This window comes from Oncorhynchus kisutch, linkage group LG13, assembly GCF_002021735.2.
Source record: "Oncorhynchus kisutch isolate 150728-3 linkage group LG13, Okis_V2, whole genome shotgun sequence".
In the NCBI taxonomy this organism is placed as follows: domain Eukaryota; kingdom Metazoa; phylum Chordata; class Actinopteri; order Salmoniformes; family Salmonidae; genus Oncorhynchus; species Oncorhynchus kisutch.
In genome coordinates this window covers 67623922-67651473 of record NC_034186.2, presented here as the reverse complement: position 1 = coordinate 67651473, position 27552 = coordinate 67623922, and the positions used below count along the sequence as shown (strand labels likewise).

The 27552-nt window shown below is 45.2% G+C and overlaps 2 protein-coding genes and 1 long non-coding RNA gene across 3 annotated transcripts; 1 reads left to right on the top strand and 2 right to left on the bottom strand.

Moving 5' to 3' along the window:
* Positions 1-85: 85 nt before the first annotated feature.
* On the top strand, positions 86-17282 carry LOC109901435 (melanocortin-2 receptor accessory protein 2A). Its single transcript, XM_020497428.2, has 3 exons — positions 86-2819; positions 3432-3531; positions 15674-17282. Exons 1-3 carry the CDS (start codon positions 2696-2698, stop codon positions 16158-16160), a joined length of 711 nt encoding a protein of 236 aa, XP_020353017.1. The 5' UTR covers positions 86-2695; the 3' UTR covers positions 16161-17282.
* Positions 17283-24068: 6786 nt separating this feature from the next.
* On the bottom strand, positions 24069-25409 carry LOC116376721 (centrosomal protein of 162 kDa-like). The gene is made up of 3 exons (XM_031838098.1): positions 25361-25409; positions 25001-25161; positions 24069-24688 (listed from the first exon to the last, which is right to left on the bottom strand). The coding sequence occupies exons 1-3, from the start codon at positions 25407-25409 to the stop codon at positions 24527-24529; spliced, it is 372 nt and encodes a 123-aa protein (XP_031693958.1). The 3' UTR covers positions 24069-24526.
* Positions 25410-25588: 179 nt separating this feature from the next.
* Positions 25589-27283, bottom strand: LOC116376709 (uncharacterized). The gene is made up of 4 exons (XR_004212137.1): positions 27112-27283; positions 26500-26650; positions 25786-25898; positions 25589-25698 (listed from the first exon to the last, which is right to left on the bottom strand). It is a non-coding gene; the product is annotated as an uncharacterized LOC116376709 (long non-coding RNA).
* Between the last annotated feature and the right edge of the window lie 269 nt (positions 27284-27552).

Sequence of the window (27552 nt, the reverse complement as noted above, 5' to 3'; positions counted from 1 at the left end):
TGACCATGATGGTATGAGGGCCAGATTGGGAATATAGTCAGGACACCTTGATTAACACCCCTACTCTTACAATAAGTGCCATGTGATCTTTAGTGACCACAGTGAGTCAGGACACTTGTTTAACGTCCCATCCGAAAGATGGCACCCTACACGGGGCATTGGGATATTTCTTTAGACAAGAGGAAAGAGTGTCTTGTACTGGCCCACCAACACCACCTCCAGCAGCATCTGGTCTTCCATCCAAAGAGCAGCTAGGACCAACCCTGCTGAGCTTCAGAGGCAAGCCAGCAGTGGGATGCAGGGTGGTATGCTGCTGGAAGAAAAATGGGGAACATCTGCCTTGAAGCAATGAAAACCACATGCTGGGCCAAAGCCAACACCCTTGAAGGGAGACACCTGGTGCAGCAGGAAGTCAGTCAAATGGAGGAACAGAGAAGGGCCAAAGCAGTGAGGTTGGGAGCCTGGAGTCTCTTGGGATGAGCTGTGGCAGATGGAACCTGCCAGAATCCAGTTCCCTTTAAGATCTGTCTATGATGTGCTCCCATCCCTCACTAATTTACACAGGTGGGGCCTCACTGAAAACCCAAACACACCTCTCTGCAACAAACCTGGTACCATGGAGAATGTTTTAACAGTGCACTGTTGTCCTCTCCCTAGACAAAATAAGATGGAGGCATGACCAAGTTTTGAGGGAATTGGCCATGATCCTTGAGGAATCAACAAAGGAAAAGTGCAATCATTCTCTATGTGCTATCGGTCATTAAAGAGTATCAGAACGGCACTGAAAATCCTGATCCACATGTGTTCTCCTGAAGGTCATATTTATCAGGCATGGTTAACAGTAGTCTATAACTAGTTTATATGACACCATTTTTTTGTGAATCTAATTAAATATTCAGCTCAGGGTGTACCTACCAGATCTATATCCCCGGTGCATTGTACAATTATATTGTACTGATGTCCTGTGGTCCAATTAGCTGTAGCAGAGTGTGTGTGTGTGTGTTGTGTTCCCTGAGCTCTGGTTAATAAGAGCTAAACACTGGCCTGCAGGTCTGGAAGGATGACTCAATAGAACAGCACACCTGACGTGCCATTCACACAGCAGATCACACAGGGTTACACACATGCAGTATAGCCATGTTGGCCAGATATAGTCAATAATCTGCTGGCATATTTGAACTGTAAAAGGGGACCAGAGCATTTACTAAGTGTATCTTTCATATTGCCTACAGTAACTTTTTTTTAATATGTGGCTGCTTTGATAAATGTCTCCTCATTATCTTTGAGAAGTTGCTTAGGTAGGCTGTTGATCATTTCAGACAGGGATTTCTCTTTAGTCTTGACCCTCTAGGGGATCAATTAGAGGCATGGACATGATGCCTCAGGGTTAAGAATGTGTACTATAATGATCAGCCCAAGGCCATTCAAAGTGAAAATTGTTATCTTACTGTAACTGCAATGTGAGTTCACCCAGTGTAAACATAATTTCTTCTAGATTGATCTTTTTCAAACTTTTTTTGTGCATCTTTTACATGCACTACAATGATAGCCCTACACCAATTTTAAAGTGATTGTTCCATTTTCAGCTCAAAATATTCAGCTTAAAGTTCTGCCCCTTTTACCAAATTTTTGCCTGAAATGACATACCCATTAATGACAATAGTATTAATGTGCCCAATTGGTTTATTAAATAACTTTTCAAGTTCAAAACTGTGCACTCTCCTCAAACAATAGCATGGTATTATTTCACTGTAATAGCTACTGTAAATTGGACAGTGCCGTTAGATTAACAAGAATTTAAGCTTTCTGCCAATATCAGATGTGTCTATGTCCTGGGAAATGTTCTTATTACGTGGATGGAACACCGATCCTGAATTAATATATTCAAAAGCCCTTGATTGTCTTGTGCATCAACTCAGTTCATCTTCACTGCCTGCGGAACATTTAATCCTTAAATAAGACAATGGTGAACAAAGAGAGAATAATTGAATATATCTTCTGAAATTATCCCTTTTCAAACATCCACTGATTAATTAAGTGTTTAACCTTAGATTAATAATAGCCTGGATTCTGCTGCTTTAATTTCCCTCTGTTTTCGTGACAATAAAATACAGTATGCTTGACCTTTGAACATGGTGGATTATTGACAGTATTCCAAAACAAAGATCCAGAACGTCTTAAAAGCCACTAGTGCCTTTGCATAAATATTTTCATCGATGGAAAATTGATAAGATCACTCCACGTCGCAGTCCCTTTCTTCTGAAAGTGTAGACTACATATCCTAGCTACCCCCCTCCATTTAACAGCCCTCCAACTCTTTATTGCTCTGCGCATCCTAGCCAAGCGCGCGAGACCGAAAGCAATTCAAGATGATGTCAATGGAGAGGCGCACCCTCGTTCCGAATCCAGAGAGAGAGAGAGAGAGAGCGCGCAGTGTAAGCGCACAGCTGCGTGTGGTGAAGTTTAGTATACCTCAGAAATCCTCGACTACTAAACTAGATTTAAAAAAAAGATTGGTGTGGGGGAATAAACCTGTCTCACTTCGCACGCACCGCACCAACATTGTCCAATGACTGAAGCTTGCGCATCTACTGATGACCATTACTTGAAATTGTTTTGCACAATGCGGTGTTGTATTTAACGTTATCCTTTGTTGTTGTTTTTAGTCCGCCTGCGCTCTTGGATCTTTTTGGAGATGTCTGAGTTTAACCACTCAAATGTATCAGGCGGAAACGCTCCGGACCCGGACTACAAGTGGACGTATGAATATTACGACGATGATGAGCCTGTTTCGTTCGAGGGACTCAAAGCGCACAGATGTAAGTACAGAATCTCAGTTTACAGTCCTGTGCTGCCCCTCCGCCCCTTTCACCCATCTTCTCTGCGTTAGGCATCTATTACTTTATTGTAGAAGTGAACTGTGATTAAATCATGTGTGCATGTATTTATGCTTGAGAATTACCATGGCTCATTGCATCACATTCATATTTGTGGCTAGAAGTTAGAGTTAAGTATAGCCTATATTCTTCATAATGACAAATAGGTAGAGGGTATGTGTGTGGTTTATGAGAGATATATAGAGAGAGGAGGGGGGCCGCCTTAGAGTGTAAACCCTGCAGAGAAATATAAGCAACTCAATGCTGAGTGTCTGAGTAAGGGGGTTCCTTGTTTAGGCCTGCATGTGTGTCAGCCTTTTAACAGTAGACACACACAATCAATACATTTCCTTTTCCTCTAGGATAACATGCACCAATCAATGTCACCTCAGTCTAGACACTTGGAGCATAATACATTTTCATAGTTCTCTCTCCTCTCCATCCCATTGTGCTTAAAATACTGTTGTTTTTGTCATTCTATAGATATAATGATATACTATACATTGGAACTAAAACATGTATTTGACCTGTCAATCAAGTCTTGTTGTGTTGCAGATTCCATCGTGATAGGCTTCTGGGTGGGCCTGGCTGTCTTTGTCATCTTCATGTTCTTTGTCCTGACGCTTCTCACCAAGACAGGAGCTCCACATCCCGAGTGAGTCTCCTTATTAACCAGCCATCACATGTCAATCAAGTGAATTACTTAGCACTCCACCAACTTCCAGTGCCTCTTAACATGTGCACAATTATTTACCACAGTAGGTAAATGGCAGACAGTGTGACTGGTTCATGTTCCAAGTTTCATGGTGCTTTTCAGGTCCATGGATAGCACCATGCTTATTAGTGGTGGTTCAGCAGCACGGACAGTTTCTTAGCATGCACAATTATTTATCACACCAGGTAAATAACATTGGCAGTGTGGCTGTTCCTATTCCAAGTTTTGTGGTACTTTCTTTCCAGCACCATGGACAGCACCAGGCATGTTAGTGGCAGAGCCTTACACAGACTGGTTAATTCTGCTTCAGCACCACAGAGAGCGCCTGGTTCAGAGTATCTCTTGGTTTTCTTCTCTGTAAATGAGACAATTCTCCCTCCCAGTCTCAGTGCAGTCCGATGTTTGATGACTTCTTAGTAAAGGATTCTAATTATCAGCAGCCCTCTTCCCTTGTATTCATGGCTGTAGCATATGTCTCATTTGCACACTGTGCTCTCTCTCTCGCTCTCTCTCTGTCAGCTCCCTCTTTTTTTCTTACTATTAGCTCTGCTTCGATCCTTCTTTCTTTCTCCTTTTCAGTCATAGATCTCTCCCTTGGTGGTCCCTCCATCTATTCCCCCCTCCCTCAATGCACTGTTTCTCTACCATCCTCTGTACCTCTCTTTATCCTTTCTGTCTCCTTTTCAGTCAGAAATCTCTCCCTTGGTGGTCCCGCTCTTCTGCCTCCCTCTGTGCCCTGTCTCTCTCCCACTCCCCTCATCTCTCTCTCGCTAGCCTTGTGCAAACAAACTGTGGTAGACTGTATGCGTTCCGGCGGAAGTCCATTCATTTCAATGGTAGGCAAGCCGCACCGCTGCAGCTCATCTGGCGAACGAGGCTGCGGTCGGTGTGTGCAGTGTGCCGCATACTTTGGATCCAACTTGTGCATTGCTTTGCCGTGCGATATCAGGAACGGCAGCAGATTAACCACAGAAGACAGTGCAAGTCTGTAGCTTTCAACTATGTGTTTATGGGAAGCATCAAGACATTTTGTTGACAGATCAATACATTTACTTGGAAAAGTACAAGATCAAAGTTTATGATGTTTATAATTTTATGCAATTATGTGGTAACGCTTCACTTAACACCCAGTGTCGTTTCATGCTATTACACGGTCATAACCATGTCATAATGTCATAAGAGCTGACATAACTTCTCATAACCTGTCATATGGTCATAGCACTGTCATGACGCATGTATTTAAACCTGTTGTGACATATATTGTGTTTTTTATGGCTGGTTATGACACCTACAGTTGAAGTCGGAAGTTTACATACATTACACCTTAGCCAAATACATTTAAACTCAGTTTTTCACAATTCCTGACATTTAATCCTAGTAAAAAGTCCCTGTTTTAGGTCAGTTAGGACCATCACTTTTTTTTTAAGAATGTGAAATGTCAGAATAATAGTAAAGAGAATGATTTATTTCAGCTTTTATTTCTTTCATCACGTTCCCAGTGGGTCAGAAGTTTACATACACTCAATTAGTATTTGGTAGCATTGCCTTTAAATTGTTTAACTTGGGTCAAACGTTTCAGGTAGCCTTCCACAAGCTTCCCACAATAAGTTGGGTGAATTTTGGCCCATTCCTCCTGACAGAGCTGGTGTAACTGAGTCAGGTTTGTAGGCCTCCTTGCAAATACACGCTTTTTCAGTTCTGCCCACAAATTTTCTATAGGATTGAGGTCAGGGCTTTGTGATGGACACTCCAAAACCTTGACTTTGTTGTCCTTAAGCTACAATTTTGCCACAATTTTGGAAGTATGCTTGGGGTCATTGTCCATTTGGAAGACCCATTTGCAACCAAGCTTTAACTTCCTGTCTGATGTCTTGAGATGTGGCTTCAATATATCCACATATACTTTTTCTTCCTCATGATGCCATCTATTTTGTGAAGTGCACCAGTCCTTCCTGCAGCAAAGCACCCCCATAACATGATGTTGCCACCCACATGCTTCACGGTTTGATGGAGTTCTTCGGCTTGCAAGCCTCCCCCTTTTTTCTCCAAACATAACAATGGTCATTATGGCCAAACGGTTCAAATTTTTTCATCAGACCAGAGGGCATTTCTCCAAAAAGTATGATCTTTGTCCTCATGTGCATTTGCAAAATGTAGTCTGGCTTTTTTATGGCAGTTTTGGAGCAGAGGCTTCTTCCTCGCTGAGCGGCCTTTCAGGTTATGTCGATATTGGACTCATTTTACTGTGGATATAGATACTTTTGTACCTGTTTCCTCCAGCATCTTCACAAGGTCCTTTGCTGTTGTTCTGGGATGATTTGCACTTTTCGCAAGTACTTTCATCTCTAGGAGACAGAACGTGTCTCCTTCCTGAGTGGTATGATGGCTGCGTGGTCCCATTGTGTTTATACTTGCATACTATTGTTTTTACAGATGAACGTGGTACCTTCAGGCGTTTAGAAATTGCTCCCAAGGATGAACCAGACTTGTGGAGGTCTACATTTTTTTTCTGTGGTCTTGGCTGATTTCTTTTGAAATCCCATGAGGTAAAGCAAAGAGGCACTGAGTTTGAAGGTAGGTCTTGAAATACATCCACAGGTACACCTCTAATTGGCTCAAATGATGTCAATTAGACTATCAGAACTTCTAAAGCCATGACATACTTTTCTGGAATTTTCCAAGCTGTTTAAAGGCACAGTCAATTTAGTGTATGTAAACTTCTGACCCACTGGAATTGTGATATAGTGTCTGTCTGTAAACAATTGTTGGAAAAATTACTTGTGTCATGCACAAAGTAGAGGTCTTAACCGACTTCCCAAAACTATAGTTTAACAAGAAATGTGTGGCGTGATAAAAAGTTTTAATGACTCCAACCTAAGTGTATGTAAACTTCCGACTTCAACTGTACATAAGAGTGTGAAAACCTACATTTTTTTCAAATTAGTTGTTTTCCATGCCAAAAAGAAAACTTTCATTTGAAAGTTTCTCTTAAAACCTTTGTTTTTGTAACGGTTCTCTTGTGGTGAAGGAGAGTCGGACCAAAATGCAGCATGTAGATTGCGATCCATGTTTAATAAACAAACGTAACACGAATCTAAATACAAACACTACAAAACAATAAACGTAACGAAAACCGAAACAGCCTAATACTGGTGCACATACACACAGAACAAGGACACTAAGGACAATCACCCACAAAACCCAACACAAAATAGGCTACCTAAATATGGTTCCCAATCAGAGACAATGACTAACACCTGCCTCTGATTGAGAACCATATCAGGCCAAACATAGAAATAGACAAACCAGACACACAACATAGAATGCCCACCCAGCTCACGTCCTGACCAACACTAAAACAAGGGAAACACATACGAACGATGGTCAGACCGTGACAGAACCCCCCCCCCCCCCCCCCAAGGTGCGGACTCCGAACGCACAACCTAAACCTATAGGGGAGGGTCTGGGTGGGCATCTGTCCGCGGTGGCGGCTCTGGCGCTGGACGTGGACCCCACTCCATAGTTGTCTTAGCCCACCTCCTTAGCGTCCCTTGAGTGGCGACCCTCGCCGCTAACCTTGGCCTAGGAAACCTAACAACGGGCCCCACTGGACCGAGGGGCAGCTCGGGACTGAGGGGCAGCTCGGGACTGAGGGGCAGCTCGGGACTGAGGGGCAGCTCGGGACTGAGGGGCAGCTCGGGACTGAGAGGAAGCTCGGGACTGAGAGGAAGCTCAGGAGTGAGAGGAAGCTCAGGAGTGAGAGGAAGCTCAGGCAGGTTGATGGATCTACCAGATCCTGGCTGACTGGCAGATCCTGGCGGATCCTGGCTGACTGGCGGATCTGGCAGATCCTGGCTGACTGGCGGATCCTGGCTGACTGGCGGATCCTGGCTGACTGGCGGATCTGGCGGATCCTGGCTGACTGGCGGATCCTGGCTGACTGGCGGATCTGGCGGATCCTGGCTGACTGGCGGATCCTGGCTGACTGGCGGATCCTGGCCAACTGGCAGATCCTGGCCGACTGGCAGTTTTGGCAGATCCCGGCTGACTGGCGGATCTGGAAGAGTCTGGTTGACTGGCGGATCTGGAAGAGTCTGGTTGACTGGCGGATCTGGAAGAGTCTGGTTGACTGGCGGATCTGGAAGAGTCTGGTTGACTGGCGGATCTGGAAGAGTCTGGTTGACTGGCGGATCTGGAAGAGTCTGGTTGACTGGCGGATCTGGAAGAGTCTGGTTGACTGGCAGATCTGGAAGAGTCTGGTTGACTGGCAGATCTGGAAGAGTCTGATTGACTGGCAGATCTGGAAGAGTCTGGCTGACTGGCAGATCCTAGCAGACTGACGGATCTGGCTGCTCCATGCTGACTGGCGGCTCTGAGTGCTCCAAGCTGACTGGCAGCTCTGGCTGCTCCATATAGGCTGACAGCTCTGGCGGCTTCTTACAGACTGGCAGCTCTGGCGGCTCCGTGCAGACTGGCAGCTCCTTGCAGACTGGCAGCTCCTTGCAGACTGGCAGCTCCTTGCAGACTAGCAGCTCCTTGCAGACTGGCAGCTCCTTGCAGACTGGCAGCTCTGGCTGCTCCATGCAGACTGACAGCTCTGGCTGCTCCATGCAGACTGGCAGCTTCATGCAGACTGGCAGCTCTGGCTGCTCCATGCAGACTGGCAGCTCTGGCTGCTCCATGCAGACTGGCATCTCTGGCTGCTTCATGCAGACTGACATCTCTGGCTGCTTCATGCAGACTGACAGCTCTGGCTGCTCCATGCAGGCTGACAGCTCTGGCTGCTCCATGCAGGCTGGCAGCTCTGGCTGCGCTGAACAGGCAGGAGACTCCAGCAGCGTTGTAGAGGAGGAAGGCTCTAGCTGCGCTGAACAGGCGGGAGACTCCGGCAGCGCTGTAGAGGAGGAAGGCTCTGACAGCGCTGGAGAGGCGAGGCACACTGTAGGCCTGATGCGTGGTTCTGGTACTGGTGGTACTGGACCGAGGACACGCACAGGAAGCCTGGTGTGGGGAGCTGCCACTGGAGAGCTGGTGTGTGGAGGTGGTACTGGATAGGCCGGACCGTGCAGGCGCACTGGAGCTCTTGAGCACCGAGCCTGCCCAACCTTACCTGGCTCGATGCCCACTCTAGCCCGGCCGATACGCGGAGCTGGAATGTACCGCACCGGGCTATGCACCCACACTGGGGACACCGTGCGCACCACTGCATAACACGGTGCCTGCCTGGTCTCTCTAGCCCCCCGGTAAGCACAGGGAGTTTGTGCAGGTCTCCTACCTGGCAGTGGAGGATAAGGACAATCACCCACAAAACCCAACACAAAATAGGCTAGCTAAATATGGTTCCCAATCAGAGACAATGACTAACACCTGCCTCTGATTGAGAACCATATCAGGCCAAACATAGAAATAGACAAACCAGACACACAACATAGAATGCCAACCCAGCTCACGTCCTGACCAACACTAAAACAAGGAAAACACATACGAACGATGGTCAGACCGTGACAGTTTTTGTTTAAATTAATTCTTTACAGTCATATTATTTTTGTAGCAAATATATTTTTTTGTAGCAAATAAATATCATGACAAAGTCAAAAAGCATTATGACTATAATCATATAAGCCAGATAAGACTATCACGTACATGCCCTTATATCAGTCATCAGTCAAAAAGAGGGTGTCTGGTCTTGCTCCTGAGATCTGCTCTTTTTTTCTCTTTTTTAAAATAATATGTTTATTATTTTACAATAAAAAATCTAATAAAAGACAGCAATACTAACAATGACTTTCATTGTACTGTTGAATGGGATGGCCAATTTAGAGGACAAACAAAACTTAACTCACACAAAATAAAACAAAATCCTATTAGGTGTACAGCATATAGTCATTACGAGCAGTGTAGTTAAGCCAAAAATAAATATTGAGTGGAGTACAGCACAGAGTAGCAGCAGATCGTCAACCCAGTTATGAAGCGGGACTAGACCATTTATCCAGTATCGGCTGCCATATTTTGTAAAACATTGGACTTCTATTGGAGGTATTGTATCGAATCTTTTCCATATGTATTACATTCCCTAAATCCCGTAACCACATTTCAAAGGTGGGTACAGTCTCCAGTTTCCAAAATTGCAATATGAGCCTTTTGGCTAATAGAGTACAAAGAGAGACAGCTTTCCCTTCGTGGTTATTCCCATCAACTGTACCAAACAGAGCGGTCAATGGGTCTGGGGCTAGAACTCTATCAAAGGCTCTAGATAAGTAATCAAAAATGAGAGCCCAGTAAACATGTAACTTAGGACATGTCCAGAATAAGTGGGTCAACGTCCCCTCATCCTGCTTGCACCTCTCACACAGTGGTGAGGTGTCCGGGAATATTTTATGCAGTTTTCCTTTTGAGTAATGTAACCTGTGTATCACCTTAAACTGTACAAGGTTGTGTCTGGCATTCACTGAACTGTGGTTTATATTCCTGAGAGCTTCTTCCCAGTCCTCATCTGAGATTTCTGACCCAAGTTCTTGTTCCCAGGCCCTTTTAATGGTGTCTGTGGATACCTCTATGTGGGCCTGTAGCACATCATACAGTTTAGAGACCGATCCTTTTGAATGGGGTTTGACAAGGATCAAGCTATCTAATGTAGGACTATTTGGCTTCATGCCATACTGTGGGATATGTGTCCTTATGAAATTCCTGATTTGGAGGTATCTGAAAAAATTTGTTGTTGGCATGTTGAACTTTCCCTGTAATTGTTGAAATGAAGCTAACTGACCATCTATGTATAGATTACCAATTGTTGTGAGCCCCTTCTCCCTCCACTGTGAAAACACCACATCATCCAATGCGGGGTGGAAAGCATGATTCAGGCAAATCGGGCTGTCAATGTATATAGTGGGTATGTTAAGAAAATACCTAATCTGTTTCCAGATCCTAAGCGTATGACAAATGACTCGGTTAGAGTCATAAGTGGATTTTTTAAGTGCAGGGAGTGAGGAACGTTGACAGGAGGCCTGCTCAATCAAAAGCCATGCAGGCATATCCTTCTGTCTCATCGCAGGTAAACTTTCCCTCCAGAAAGACACAATGTTCAGATTAGCAGCCCAATAATACAGTTTAAAGTGAGGAAGGCCAAAGCGCCCCTCTATTTTGTACTTGCATAAATGCTTCTTTGAAATTCTGGCTGCCTTGTTATCCCATAAAAATGGAGTTACTATTGAATCCAGTTTCTTAAAATAGCTTTGTGGTATGAAATTGGGTAGACATTGGAAGAGGTAAAGAAACCTGGGTAGGACAACCATTTTAATAGCGTTTATACGACCAACCAAGGAGATAGGCAGAGTTTTCCAAAAATCTATATTTTGTTTAAGCTGATATATTTTCATGTCCCAATTCGCTTTCAATAGCTGATCAAGGTCTCTTGTCACTACAATGCCAAGGCTTGTGAACTTGTCCATCACTGTTCTAAACGGGGTAGATTGCAGAAATTGCATATCCACAGGCCATGATATTGGCATCAACTCACTTTTTTGCCAGTTTATCTTGTAGCCAGAGGAGCCAAATGTGTGTATCAAGTTAAGTAAGGGTGGAATAGAAGTTTTAGGCTTGGACAAAAACAAAAGAACATCGTCTGCATATAGGGAAATTTTGTGCTGTGTGTCCTTTATTTTATCAGAAGCTATATCGGCACATGCCCGAATTCGAGTAGCAAGGGGTTCCATGGCTATAGCGAAGAGAGCAGGCGAAATAGGGCACCCCTGTCGGCACCCCGTGAACAAGCGGAATGACTGCAACATTTCTTGATTGGTTACCACGGACGCCATTGGGTGTGCATAAATAATTCTTATCCAATTAATAAATTCCTTTCCGAACCCGAAGTGCTCCAGAACCGACATCATATACTTCCACTCAATCCGATCAAATGCCTTCTCTGCATCAAGCGCTATTACCACTGCCTCAACCTTCTCTGCATCAAGAGCTATTACCACTGCCTCAACCTTCTCTGCATCAAGAGCTATTACCACTGCCTCAACCTTCTCTGCATCAAGAGCTATTACCACTGCCTCAACCTTCTCTGCATCAGGAGCTATTACCACTGCCTCAACCTTCTCTGCATCAAGAGCTATTACCACTGCCTCAACCTTCTCTGCATCAAGAGCTATTACCACTGCCTCAACCTTCTCTGCATCAAGAGCTATTACCACTGCCTCAACCTTCTCTGCATCAGGAGCTATTACCACTGCCTCAACCTTCTCTGCATCAAGAGCTATTACCACTGCTTCAACCTTCTCTGCATCAAGAGCTATTACCACTGCCTCAACCTTCTCTGCATCAAGAGCTAATACCACTGCCTCAACCTTCTCTGCATCAAGAGCTATTACCACTGCCTCAACCTTCTCTGCATCAAAAGCTATTACCACTGCCTCAACCTTCTCTGCATCAGGAGCTATTACCACTGCCTCAACCTTCTCTGCATCAAGAGCTATTACCACTGCCTCAACCTTCTCTGCATCAAGAGCTATTACCACTGCCTCAACCTTCTCTGCATCAAGAGCTAATACCACTGCCTCAACCTTCTCTGCATCAAGAGCTATTACCACTGCCTCAACCTTCTCTGCATCAAGAGCTATTACCACTGCCTCAACCTTCTCTGCATCAAGAGCTATTACCACTGCCTCAACCTTCTCTGCATCAAGAGCTATTACCACTGCCTCAACCTTCTCTGCATCAAGAGCTATTACCACTGCCTCAACCTTCTCTGCATCAAGAGCTATTACCACTGCCTCAACCTTCTCTGCATCAGGAGCTATTACCACTGCCTCAACCTTCTCTGCATCAAGAGCTATTACCACTGCCTCAACCTTCTCTGCATCAGGAGCTATTACCACTGCCTCAACCTTCTCTGCATCAAGAGCTAATACCACTGCCTCAACCTTCTCTGCATCAAGAGCTATTACCACTGCCTCAACCTTCTCTGCATCAAGAGCTAATACCACTGCCTCAACCTTCTCTGCATCAAGAGCTATTACCACTGCCTCAACCTTCTCTGCATCAAGAGCTATTACCACTGCCTCAACCTTCTCTGCATCAGGAGCTATTACCACTACCTCAACCTTCTCTGCATCAAGAGCTATTACCACTGCCTCAACCTTCTCTGCATCAGGAGCTATTACCACTGCCTCAACCTTCTCTGCATCAGGAGCTATTACCACTGCCTCAACCTTCTCTGCATCAAGAGCTATTACCACTGCCTCAACCTTCTCTGCATCAAGAGCTATTACCACTGCCTCAACCTTCTCTGCATCAGGAGCTATTACCACTGCCTCAACCTTCTCTGCATCAAGAGCTATTACCACTGCCTCAACCTTCTCTGCATCAAGAGCTATTACCACTGCCTCAACCTTCTCTGCATCAAGAGCTAATACCACTGCCTCAACCTTCTCTGCGTCAGGAGCTATTACCACTGCCTCAACCTTCTCTGCATCAGGAGCTATTACCACTGCCTCAACCTTCTCTGCATCTATGTGAATGGATGATCTTCGCATGTGTGGTTCCCATCATGAAGCATGGAGGAGGAGGTGTGATGGTGTAGGGGTGCTTTACTGGTGACACTGTCAGGGATTTATTTATAATTCAAGGCACACTTAACCAGCATGCATACCACAGCATTCTGCAGCGATCCTCCATCCCATCTGGTTTGTGCTTAGTGGGTCTATCATTTGTTTTTCAACAGGACAATGACCCAACACACCTCCAGGCTGTGTAATGGCTATTTGATGAATAAGGAGAGTGATGGAGTGCTGTATCAGATAACCTGGCCTCCACGATCACCCGACCTCAACCTAATTGAGACGGTTTAGGATGAGTTGGAAGGAAAAACAGCCAACAAGTGCTCAGCATTTGTTTGAACTCATTCAAGACTCTTGGAAAAGCATTCCAGGTGAAGCTGGTTGAGAGAGTGCCAAGAGTGTGCAAAGCTGTCATCAAGGCAAAGTGTGGCTACTTTGAAGAATCTCAAATGTAAATATATTTTGATTTGTTTAACACTTTTTTGGTTACTACATGATTCCATATGTGTTATTTCAAAGTTTTGATACCTTCACTATTATTCTACAATGTAAAAAATAAAGAAAATCCCTTGCCTGAGTACATCTGTCCAAACTTTTGACTGGTACTGTATATATAACATTGACACTGTTGACAAGTACGATATGGTGTAATGAAATGTTTTGCTTTGTGTGGTAGGTTTTTGGGTTTTGACACTCTTATGTAGGTGTCATAACCAGCCATAAAATAACACAATTTACATCACAACAGGTCTACATATATATGTGTCATGACAGTGTTATGATCATATTATAATAGGTTCTGACAAGTCATGTCAGCTGTTATTACATATTATGGCATGGTTATGACCGTGTCATAACGGCTATTTTGTTTATAATAAAGTTGTGGGGGGTAGCCTGTTACACACACCTGGCATGTGGCTGGAAGATCATTCATAAAACTTCCATGTTGTGTGATTCTGATTGTGGTGATGCCGTGCATAGATTGCAACAATTGCATAGAAATGATCGTACGGCAATGTGATGATGCAGTCTGTTTGCATGCGGTGTCTGAGTTCTATTTCTCTTGGAGCTTCATCCCCTCTCTCTACCTCTCAACTCTCTAAGCTGGCTCTTTCTTTAAGCTCAGTTTTCACCTGTGAACGTTTTCTGCTGCTCTCTGAACCACCCTTATCCCTGTGACTGTGTGTGTGGCAGCTGCCACGGCTCTCTCATTAGCTGTTAAAGAGCTGAGCCCCCGAGTCTGTATGTATCTGTTCCTCTGGAGTGGATCTCTGCCAGGCTCAGCTGAGGCTCAGCTCTGGGATCCCTTACAGACAAACCTCACTGCCTTTCCGACAGACCTCGCTGCCTTCCAGACAGACCTCGCTGATGAAAACAAACAACCTGCAGGGATCAGTGACTGATCAGCATGCTGCTCTACCTTGATACTTCCCAGGCTCTATCTTTTGCAGGACCACAGCACAGCAAGCAGGCCGGCAGTTAATGCATTTAATGGGACCAACTAGTTAAGGCTGGAAATCTGTGTGTGTGTGACTATAACAACAAATGAAAGACTAAATGATAACCATCAGTCTCCCTCTAAGTCGTGCATTTCCAATTGTAGCCCAGTGTGTTTGTGTGTGTGTGTGTGTGTGTGTGTGCGTGCGCACGGGTGTGCTGAGAACACATCAGGCTTCTCTTCTTTTCTTCATCCCCATTCTGATTTTATTTTCACTAATTGGTAGTTTTATCATTTATATCAGCTCTGAATAAGATCTGATGTGAAAAGATCTGATAGGATTGGTCAAAAGGCCAATAACTGGGGCAAGTTTGGGGGGAATTGGGGGGCCTCAAGGGGCCCCACCAGGGCCAAGCCTGTTAACCTCCCAGGTCTGCTGATCACAGCGCTCCACTGCTCTAGTCCAATGCCATGACATCCATTTACTCAGCTTTCTCTCTTCCTCCCTTTCTCACTCGCTGCCTGCTTTAATGCAGCTATATACTGAGCTGAGCTAAAGCCAAAAAACAAAGACACCTGCTAAGAGGATAGAAATATGGTGTTGAGCCAATATACACGAGTGCCAATATACACAGACTTAGCGCACGGACAATCAACACACAGCTCTTTCTAAACATGCATTGATTATTCAATCCAAAGACTTGTTTGTTTGAGCATGAATGAAGAGTCATACTCCCCAAAAGGGAATACATGATACCCTGTCTTACCTACCATACATGTCTCTTTCTTCCCTCTCCCTGTCCTCCCTTACATAACATCCATGTCTCTTTCTTCCCTCTCCCTGTCATCCCTTACATAACATCCATGTCTCTTTCTTCCCTCTCCCTGTCCTCCCTTACATAACATCCGTCTCTTTCTTCCCTCTCCCTGTCCTCCCTTACATAACATCCATGTCTCTTTCTTCCCTCTCCCTGTCCTCCCTGATTCTGATTAAGGCAGTTTATGTTTTTCACTTTTAATTGTGAGGTAGTCACACCTATTTCTCTTCTAATACACTCCTGGTCCTCAACTGTCCCCCTTCTAGAGGAGCTGAGCCCTGTAAGAAGCGTGTTCGTCTGACCAGCTGTGTGGAGGACCTCCGCCCCCCTGCAGACCCTAACAACCGGCCCTGCCTCCATCGCCCCTTACTGGACTCCTCTCTCAGCCGCTCCCTCTTCCACTGCTACGTCAATGAGGAACAGGCCCAGGAGGGGTCCAGGCCTAGAGCTGTGACACAAGTTTTGGGAGCACCCAGAGGAGGGCTTGTCCAGGGGCTGGGGCGAGGCAGGTCAGGCAGCCCAGAGGAGGGGGGGGTGGAAGTAGGTGTCGCCCGGCAAGGGGCTGCCATGTTGGGGGGGAACCAGACTGACCACAGAGAGGCAATGTCCCTGTCCCACTTCAACATCCCTAACGTTGTGAACTCCGAGCACTGCTCCACCCTAGGGGCGGACGATCTGCTGCTGGGGGAGCCGCCAATCATCATGGAGGGGGAGTGTCATTGGCCCCACAGTGCACATCACATGATGGACTAAGGTCCTCTCTACTTCCTGGGGTGCCGCCAATCATCCCGGAGGGGTAGCGTCATTCCCATGGTGTCCTTCACACGATTGACTGGGGCAACCGTCAATCATCCTAGAGGGGGAGTGTCATCGGCCACTTAGTGCCCTTCAGAAGACGGACTGTCCTGCCCATCACACAATAGACTAGGGTCCTGCTTACTTCTCACACCCACTGCCGTTAGGACATTATAGATAATTATGAGGACATCACAGGACTCATCAGCCTTATATAGAGAGAGTTGTGTCAAGGTCCTAATCTAACATTCTGTGTTGTGCCAGTCATGTACAGTGCAAGCTCTCCTAATTAGGCTGTGGTTCCAGCTTCCCACACCACCTCCACTGTGAGGACATTCTGGATTATTATGGATCCTCCTACAGTAACTGTACCTCCTGACATTTTCATTCTGTTCAGATTAGGTTCAGGCTAAAATACTGTACAGTCCAAATATATAAACATTTAAATGTTAAATATACATATGTGATATGAGCTACTTTTCTAATCTTTATGTCAACAATGTTGCCTACGCAGAGCCAGAACTTGTGACGTCACATCTCAACGCTAAACTGGAAGTCCAGCTTCATCAAGTTGATTCAAATGTTTTTTATTTATTTAACAAGGCAAGTCAGTTAAGAACAAATTTAAATTTACACCAGGGCCAAATCCTCCCCTAACCCGGATAATGCTGGGCCAATTGTGCGCCACCCTATAGGACCCCCGATAACGGCCTGTTGTGATACATCCCAGAATCGAACCTGGGTCTGTAGTGATGCTGCGCCACTCGGTCACCCCGTATAGTGGTGGAGGCCTTCCAGGAATCAGTTTAGGGGATGGAGACAAGAGACAACAGAAGAGGTAAGGGGAATTTGATACAACAACCAAAATGTACCAGAAAGGCAAGACTCTTCTTTTGGGTTTTCAATTCAACAGCAGTCGGAATGTTGTCCTTGTTCAGTACTAATTGTAGCACACCTGTTAATCACTTACTTTTTATATACCATGTGTTGCTCCTGTCAATTCTTTACCTACATGTCATATCAAGATCTCATCTGCCAAGTCTATAGAAGGTTGTGACTAATAAAACTATTTCAACTCCAGCTGATTGTGTTCATTATATAACCATTTCAAAGTACCTTGGAACCACAAAATAGAGTAAATTTCTAATTCTGAAGATAACAAGTGATGAATTGTTTCACTATTATCGCTTTTACAGGATTTTAAGATGTCCTCCAGCAATTTGTTTTTAATTTTCCCTTTTGAAAAGCAATATCCCAAGTATAAATACAGTAAAGTACACACTAAAATACATTGAGCAAAAGTGTTTTTTAGACAGGAGTATTGCATTCAAGGAGTTGGTTTGATGTGATGTCATCAGCCTCCCCCTTTCTTGAGAAAAAAATTGAGTAGCAATAGAGAACAAAAGAGGAAAGGCCAAATCCCCCATTTGTGCTATGTAATGACTTACCTGGTCCACCTATTGAGATGTGCCTTTTGTTATGTAAATGAGTTGAAAAGGAGACTTGAGTAGAACTTTAAAATCCCTGCTGTATTTGATGTAGTTTCCTTTACAATCTAATTCTAAGGATTAGACCAGGGAAGAATAAACCTAATATTATTATTGAGACAGCTGGGTTGGGTTCACCGGAGACACCTGGGCTGGGTTCACCAGAGACACCTGGGTTGGGTTCACCGGAGACACCTGGGTTGGGTTCACTGGAGACAGCTGGGTTGGGTTCACCAGAGACACCTGGGCTGGGTTCACCAGAGACACCTGGGCTGGGTTCACCGGAGACACCTGGGCTGGGTTCACCAGAGACACCTGGGCTGGGTTCACCAGAGACACCTGGGCTGGGTTCACCAGAGACAGCTGGGCTGGGTTCACCGGAGACACCTGGGCTGGGTTCACCGGAGACAGCTGGGCTGGGTTCACCAGAGACACCTGGGCTGGGTTCACCGGAGACACCTGGGCTGGGTTCACCGGAGACACCTGGGCTGGGTTCACCGGAGACACCTGGGCTGGGTTCACCAGAGACACCTGGGCTGGGTTCACCGGAGACACCTGGGCTGGGTTCACCGGAGACAGCTGGGCTGGGTTCACCGGAGACACCTGGGCTGGGTTCACCGGAGACACCTGGGCTGGGTTCACCGGAGACACCTGGGCTGGGTTCACCGGAGACAGCTGGGCTGGGTTCACCGGAGACACCTGGGCTGGGTTCACCGGAGACACCTGGGCTGGGTTCACCGGAGACACCTGGGCTGGGTTCACCGGAGACACCTGGGCTGGGTTCACCAGAGACACCTGGGCTGGGTTCACCGGAGACACCTGGGCTGGGTTGTTTCATCTGTGTGCTTTACTGAACACACGTTACAAATTCAAAACACACAGGAAAAAAAATATACAAAAGGTCCTTTATTTTTCTAACAAGCATTAAATAACTAATTCCAATGATCAAGTATAAAAATACAAATCTACAATAATAAATGACCTGATTGTTCAGCACAATGATTGGTTCTCCTAAAGGTTGTGTGAATTGCTTTCAAATTTGCCCTCTCCTCATCTTCTCCCCTGCATTGAATAAAAAACACTTAACTGAAATAGTGGAAGCTCATCATTAGGCTGGCTTTTGCCAACATGTCCCATGTTTCAGGTCCTCCAGCTGAAGGGTACAGCAGAAGCCTGGTCCGGAGCAGGGATGACCACTCCGTGTCTCTGAAGTTCTCTCAAGACGTCCAGGATAGAGTCCAGTTCCAGACGGAAGACCTCCAGGGTCTTCCCCTGAGCCAGCCTCTTCCAACGCTCCACCTCAGACTGCTGCTCAGCCTCCACCACCAGCTGAGTCTGACCTATCACCTGCAGGATGGCACCGTGGGCATGTGTTATTCAGTGTGTGTGTGTGTATTTACCTGCAGCAGCTCTTTCTTCCTCTCTCTGTGTGTGTGTGTTCACCTGCTGGAGCTCTTTCTCCCTCTGAGTGTGTCGTAGCTCCATGCTGTGGATCTTTCTCTCCAGGCTAGTGAAGTGTCTGAGCTCTGGCACTCCTTGGCCTGCTTCAGCTCCTCCAACAGTCTTGTCAGCTAAACAGAGCGTTAAAGAGATGAAGCAAGCATTAATGTTGAGCTTTCCCCAGGAAATACAGTCTGGTCTGGATAATAAAGCGATGCTTTGCCTTCTTAACAACACTATCAACAAGGCAGGTCCTACAGGCCCTAGTTTTGCCACACCTTGACTACTGTTCAGTCGTGTGGTCAGGTGTCACCAAAAAGGACTTAGGAAAATTGCAATTGGCTCAGAACAGGGCAGCATGGCTGGACCTTGGATGTACACAGAGAGCTGGTATTAATAATATGCATGTCAATCTCTCCTGACTCAAAGTGGAGGAGAGATTGACTTCATCACTACTTGTATTTATGAGAGGTATTGACATGTTGAATGCACTGAGCTGTCTGTCTAAACTACTGGCACACAGTTCAGACACCCATGCATACCCCACAAGACATGCCACAAGAGGTCTCTTCACAGTCCAAGTCCAGAACAGACTATGGGAGGCACACAGTACTACATAGAGCCATGACTACATGGAACTCTATTCCACATCAAGTAACTGACGCAAGCAGTAAAATTAGATTTAAAAACAGATAAATAAAAACACCTTATGGAACAGCGGGGGACTGTAAAGCAACACAAACATTGGCAGACATGCATACACACACGATAACATACACATGGATTTAGTACTGTAGATAAGTGGTAGTGGTGGAGTAGGGGCCCGAGGGCACACAGTGTGTGGTGAAATCTGTGAATATATTGTAATGTTTGAAAATTGTATTAAATGCCTTAATTTTACTGAACACCAGGAAGAGTAGCTGCTGCTTTGGCAGAATCTAATGGGGATCCATAATAAATACAAATGTTTCCTTGCAATGACACTTCAAGTACTAGTGTGTTGATGAAGTTGTGAATGTGTGACAGGACAATAAATGTTATCGGAATCACAAGTACCTAGTTCTGTAGGGTGTCCTCCCTCAGCTTGGACAGAGCCAGAGCATCCTTGGTCCCCTGCAATTCCTTCACCTGGTCACGCAAATGCTGCACCATGATCTGAAGGTTCATAAAAACACACAAACCTGTTTATCCTGTTAATACGTTATACCTGGAACACCACCACCAATAACTTTCAGTTCACATGTGATTTGTCCATTGTGAGCCTTTACCTCCTGCGTGGTCACCTGACTGGTCAGTTCAGCCACTTTAGAGTAGGAGTGGGCGAGGGCGTGACCGGTAAGCAGGCTCTCCAGCTCCTTCTGATGGTCAGCCCTGAGAGAGGACACCTGCTCTGCTGAATGCTGCTGTACCCTGCAGGTACAGGTAGATACACCACCAGGAATCATCTAGCATCCTCTAACCCAGCGCGCCAGAGGGGTAACTACTATGTTAGCTAGATTTACTCAGGATTTTCTAAAGCTAGCCAGCTTCAGCTAGCTTCACATTCCAGTTCAGGCTTCATCCGTGACGGTGGATATTGCTCGTCCGCCTGCCGCCAACTCTATCAGACTTGTAAGTGTGTGTGCATGTCGCACGTGGCTAGCCAAACGCTGAACTCTTCATTGAGACAATGCTGAAACATCAATTCATGGGCGAGTCAGTGCCACATTTTTCATTTCCGCAGAGATCAAAATGAAAGAAAAGTTCTTACAAATTCATCAGGATATGGTGTAAAACAGGGTTTCAGAAGGGTGCTACTAATTACCCCAAACAGGTACCCAAAACAACACAAAAGTACACAAAACCACCACACACTGGCAGCCAAAAGAGCACAAAACCACCACAAACTGGCAGCCAAAACTACACAAAACCACCCAAATGATCAGCTCAGGTTCACGTTTTGGGGGTCGATAATGGCTTGGTCGACTGTGTATTTTAGTGACGCTGATTAGATTTCATATGGTGATGTCATGAAACAGCCAGGTCAAGCTGCTACTAAACCTCTGCTGCCCTTCCTCATTTAACACAATACAGCCCGATACAACTGGATTCACTACAAACAGTAACACACTCACTTTCCCGTTGAACTCGTCATCTTTTTCTCAAATCCACAGGACATAAAAAGAACATAGGAGGTAAGATGGATATAGATTGAGACATGACATGTAGTATTTTCATATTTTAGTATAGGCTTTTCATATTCATTTGAAAATCCTGTTCTTCTCAGAAGATTTCTCACAAAAACAAGCATCTCTAAAATGTCAACAGAGCACTGAGCAGATACCAAGCTTTTTATTTTCAAAGCCTTTTAATTCAGCTTGTGTAATGCTAATTTGGCGACCCACGGAAACAATTATCCTCCTTCAATGAGATTACCTGTGATTAGTATGTAGATCAGTGTGTCCTGTCTGTTGATGCGTACAGATGTTGGTACAAGGTGCTGCCAACAAAAGATGACCAGGGACGCTGTCTGTGTTCTGAATGGCAACCTAGTCCCTTTAATGTGCACTGCTTTTGAGATGTTTTAGGCACGTTTGGGTTGTTTTGGGGTGATTAGTAGGACCCTTTTAGAAGTGCCTTCTTCATTTGATTGTTTATCGTTAATGCCGTCTTTAGTGTGCTTATCAACACATGAGCACCTTTTCCCCCACTCCTATTGATAAAACACTCCTATTGATTAAACACTCCTATTGATTAAACACTCCTATTGATTAAATAATCCTATTGATTAAATAATCCTATTAATAAAACACTCCTATTGATACAACACTCCTATTGATACAACACTCCTATTGATACAAAACTCCTATTGATACAAAACTCCTATTGATAAAACACTCCTATTGATACAAAACTATTGATAAAACACTCCTATTGATAAAACACTCCTATTGATAAAACACTCCTATTGATACAAAACTCCTATTGATAAAACACTCCTATTGATAAAACACCCCTATTGATAAAACACTCCTATTGATACAACACTCCTATTGATTAAACACTCCTATTGATACAAAACTCCTATTGATAAAACACTCCTATTGATACAACACTCCTATTGATACAACACTCCTATTGATTAAACACTCCTATTGATACAAAACTCCTATTGATAAAACACTCCTATTGATAAAACACTCCTATTGATTAAACACTCCTATTGATACAAAACTCCTATTGATAAAACACTCCTATTGATAAAACACTCCTATTGATAAAACACTCCTATTGATAAAACACTCATATTGATAAAACACTCCTATTGATAAAACACTCATATTGATAACACACTCCTATTTATAAAACTGGCTTCTTTGCATGTTCAAGCCCGTCTCAAAATACAACACTGCCCCTTTAAGGCCCCCAGTGATGCGTCCAGGACACCTACAGTACCCGATGTCACAGGGAGGCCAAAAAGATCATCAAGGACCACAACCACCCGAGCCACTGCCTGAAAAGCACAAGCATTTCAGCAGGTAGCCTGGGGGTTAGAGTGTTGGACTAGTAACCGAAAGATTGAAAGATCGAATCCCCGAGCTGGCAAAGTCAAAATCTGTCGTTCTGCCCCGGAACAAGGAACCCACTGGAGGAACCCACTGTTCCTAGACCAGTTAACCCACTGCTCATAGACCAGTTAACCCACTGTTCCTAGACCAGTTAACCCACTGTTCCTAGACCAGTTAACCCACTGTTCCTAGACCAGTTCACCCACTGTTCCTAGACCAGTTCACCCACTGTTCCTAGACCAGTTCACCCACTGTTCCTAGACCAGTTCACCCACTGTTCCTAGACCAGTTCACCCACTGTTCCTAGACCAGTTCACCCACTGTTCCTAGGCCGTCATTAAAAATAAGAATTTGTTCTGACTTGCCTAGTTAAATATTTTTTTCTTTTTGTTGCTATACTGGCAATGGCATCTGCTAACCATGTGTATGTGACCAATGGCATCTGCTAACCATGTGTATGTGACCAATGGCATCTGCTAACCATGTGTATGTGACCAATGGCATCTGCTAACCATGTGTATGTGACCAATGGCATCTGCTAACCATGCGTATGTGACCAATGGCATCTGCTAACCATGTGTATGTGACCAATGGCATCTGCTAACCATGTGTATGTGACCAATGGCATCTGCTAACCATGTGTATGTGACCAATGGCATCTGCTAACCATGTGTATGTGACCAATGGCATCTGCTAACCATGTGTATGTGACCAATGGCATCTGCTAACCATGTGTATGTGACCAATGGCATCTGCTAACCATGTGTATGTGACCAATGGCATCTGCTAACCATGTGTAAGTGATTTGGAGGACAGTTGGCCACTCTTGGTAGTCTATAAAATATTGCAAAATTACAATTACAACCAAATTATTTTTTATGTATTTATAAAATAATTCCCTTCAGGTCTCGAAAATAAGGGCGTCTCTTCGTTCCTGGGATGAAAGAAAATGTCCTCAAAACAGATTCTGGGACAATAGATCCAAAATAAATACAACAGCTGCACATACAATTTAAAAAGCAATGAGGCTGATGAAACATATCAGACCATTTAGCTTAAAATGTTGATAACTTTTTATTTCTTCATATTATAAGCTCAACAATAAACTAGGTAGGAATATTCCAGTATGTCTGTATGGAGGAAACTGAACAATGTTCTACCAATGAGTCAGGCACCTCTATACTGGAAGGTGTTATTGTTATTGTGGCACTAAATAAAGCATTCAGCCTGTGCGGCTACAGCCTGCAGTACCACCTTCTCCTACAGCCTTCAGTACCACCCTCTCCTACAGCCTGCAGTACCACCCTCTCCTACAGCCTGCATCACATATTTGGAAAGGACAAATATTTTACAGAGGATGAATCACTGATATCCCCAAGGTCTCCACCGTGAGCGTCGGACAGAACTGTCAATTCAAGTGTTGTACAAGGCTGTTGGAACTTGCCCTCTGACCCCTCTCTGAAAAGACATGAAGAGAACTGGGGGAACAGCGAGGACACATCACTGTTCTTATCTTTCCTTTGTGTGAGAGAGGACATTCAGAGTGTTTTGTGTTGAGGATGAACATCTTCAGCTAAGTGGCAGTTTGAAGCGGTTGTGTTAACAGCAAGGCCATGTATGTCGGAGTAAGTCGCTGTAAGTATGTGTAGAGTGCTAATTGGTACAGGACTGAGGGCTAGTGACAGGGAATGGTAACACAGAGCTGTATGAGTACATAACAGTGCCACTCAGCTGAGAGTATGGACAGACCTTAATCCGCTGGTACTGCTGTTCCATGGCTCGGAGGCTGCGTTTGACCTCGTCGTCATGGCTCTCTAGCTCCGCCTCCAGCCTCTGGATGTGCCGCTATTCAGGGATACATGCACGCACACACATACACACACACACAGGAAATATTTCTCAACTGACTCACCTGTCGTTCTAGGTCCTGTATCCTCTTAGCGTCTCCAGCTCGCTCTTTAGTCTTACTCTGATTGGCTCTCTTCCCCACCTCCATCTTCAGCTTTTCCACCTGATTGGAGGAACAAACATTTCATTCAAAATACTGACCTACAGGAAATGACAGTAATACAATACACACTCTCAAATAAGGTTGAGTTGGTCCTACCTGCTCTGTGCGTTTGGGTCCTACCTGCTCTGTGCGTTTGGGTCCTACCTGCTCTGTGCATTTGGGTCCTACCTGCTCTGTGCTTTGGGGTCCTAACTGCTCTGTGCGTTTGGGTCCTACCTGCTCTGTGCGTTTGGGTCCTACCTGCTCTGTGTGTTTGGGTCCTACCTGCTCTGTGCGTTTGGGTCCTACCTGCTCTGTGCTTTGGGGTCCTACCTGCTCTGTGCGTTTGTGTGTGTCTGCGGTGGCAGCCCTCAGTCTGGCAGAGTCTCTGTCCAGCAGCTCCTGGTTCTCAGCATACCACTGGAGCCTCTTCAGAACACACACCACCTCCTTATGCCGGTCCTCTGCCACCTGCAGCTCAAAGCTCTTATCCCCTGGCAGAGACAAGGACAATACAGACAGCATGTCTGAGTTCCACTTGACTGTCAACCACAACAATAGAATGTTTTAACGGAGGTTTAAAACACACGTCTGTAAAAGTCACTGGATTTGAACCAGGGAACATTGTCCTTTGGGAGTAGAAACAAGAGGTTTGATTCCACAGTCAAGCCTCCATGTCTCTCACACACTAACCTGAGGTGTAGACGACCTGCGCTTTGTCCAGGTCTCTCTCTTTCCTCATCATTTGAAGGTCCACCTCCACAGCCTGTGGGTTTCCTCCATCAGTCTCTCTTCAGTCCTTTGCACGCACGCACACACGCACACTGTCGAAGGTGAGACTGGTCCTTCCCTTTTAAGATGAGTTGATTGTTTCATCTCCAAAGCAACATCTAGGCCTTCCTTTTAGAGGTGGTTGTGTGACGTGACTGAACACTCACCTGTGCTGCCTGCATCTGGCCCAGCAGCTGTGTGATGCGCTGAATATGGGCCATACAGCCTACATTACCCACAGTCCTCGGCGAGTTGCTCATCTGCTCCGTGGGCATAAATAAGCGTCAGTGTTAACATTCAATGATGTGGATAGGTACGTGTCTGTGCATATGTATGTGTCAACTCACTTGGTAAGGGCCAGTTCGTTTAGCAGCCTTTGGTTCTCTGTGAACATGGCCTCTTCATTGAGTTTACTCTGAGCCTGAAGAGCCTTCATCTGCAGGTACAACTTCTCATTCTCCTGTTACCCACACACACCGCAAGGAGAGAGAGAGAATCACATTGTCTCAACTATAGGCCCATCTGGGTAAATTAGTTTGATCAGAAATACCTGTTCTACGCATTTAACCTACATAAAATCAAACTTGAAAGGAATATGACTAGAAGCTGTGAGATGAGGGAATGTATTCAGCATTCCTAATTAAGAACTGCTACAGTTCCACCTTGGTGGTGTGTTTACTGTAGCCACTGATTCTAGGAGCTCTGCTGTAGGCTCTGTAATTATGAAAGGTTCTGACAGTGTTGCTAAGCTGCTCACAATCTGGAGGAAAAAGGGCTAACTGTGCTGCCTGCTACAACCCCCCCCCCCCCTGGAATTAAGTCAGTGAACAGAGGAATTCCATTACCCTGAAAAGTGGCCTGTATATATAACCTCCGCAGTCGCAGAGACTCTGGGTAATTGGGATAGATTCAAAGCCAATGAGTCACCGCCAGCCTGGTGCTGAACAAATGCTGTACAATTAAGTCTTGTTTCCTTAAAACACAGACTGGAAGAGAAAAGACCAAGAGAGACGGCCAAACAATCACAGAGTAGACAGAGACAAACAGACATGTGTACACACCTGCTGGTATCCCTGGACGATGGTCTCCTGTTCCTTCACCTCTTTCTCTATCAGTCTGGGTTTGCCCTCCGGTGAGGGGGTCCAAGGGCCCGTCCAGACCGCGACCCAACCGGCCCTTCTTCCTGCTGTTGGCCTCCTCTGTACTGTGCAGCTGAAACACAAGGGACAAGACTCACAAGTACACATCACAAATAACACATGAGTGATGTATGCATCTACTACAGTTTTGCGTTCACAAAATGCAGTTTGAGCTAATTTAACTGGCCTTCAGTGGATGGCAGAGATATCTTAGATAACATGCTATTGTTTAATTGAATGTTTTATTTTGCTCCTGTGTCAGCTGGGTCCTTCACAACTGCTTTTTTCAATAGCTTGAATAACAGTATTACAAAAGCCAGACAAAGCAGCTAAGTAAAATGAGCAGTGCCATAGCAACAGGAGTGCTGACGTAGGGGTTTTAAACTGTTCCGACAGTCATGGAGAACATGTTCTTTTCTGTTACAATAGAAGGATGTAGGAAGTCACAGGTGGTCAAACATATGGATCTATACTTTTTCGAGACATGACTGTCCATGTGAATGTAATAGTGTGTGTGTGTGTGTGTCCCTCTACCTTGCTCTGCAGGAGGTAGTTCTCCTGTCTCAGTGAGCTGACCTCCATGTCGTGCTGCAGCAGTAGCTCTTCCTCTCTGGTGTGGAGCTCTCTCCCCCTCTGGGCTAGCTGCAGTCTCAGCCTGGACACTAGGGGGCTCTCCTCCACCTCCCCAGACCTGCCCTCCTCCCTGGGCACACTCGGACAGACAGAGGGGTAACACATGGTTAGAGTCTTTATAATGGATAGATGCTAGTACTTCAACGTGTATTGAAGGCCATAATAATGTTATTTGTTGCCTAGACTTTACTGCAAATGACACTTAAGTTGAGAAAGAAACAATACGCTAATATTGCAGTTAACCTTGATAGCCTTTATAAAAAATAGAATGCTTGTGACCACACACATAAATATTGCACTTGGGGAAAAAACATCTTAAAGTAGAAATAGAATGAAACAAAC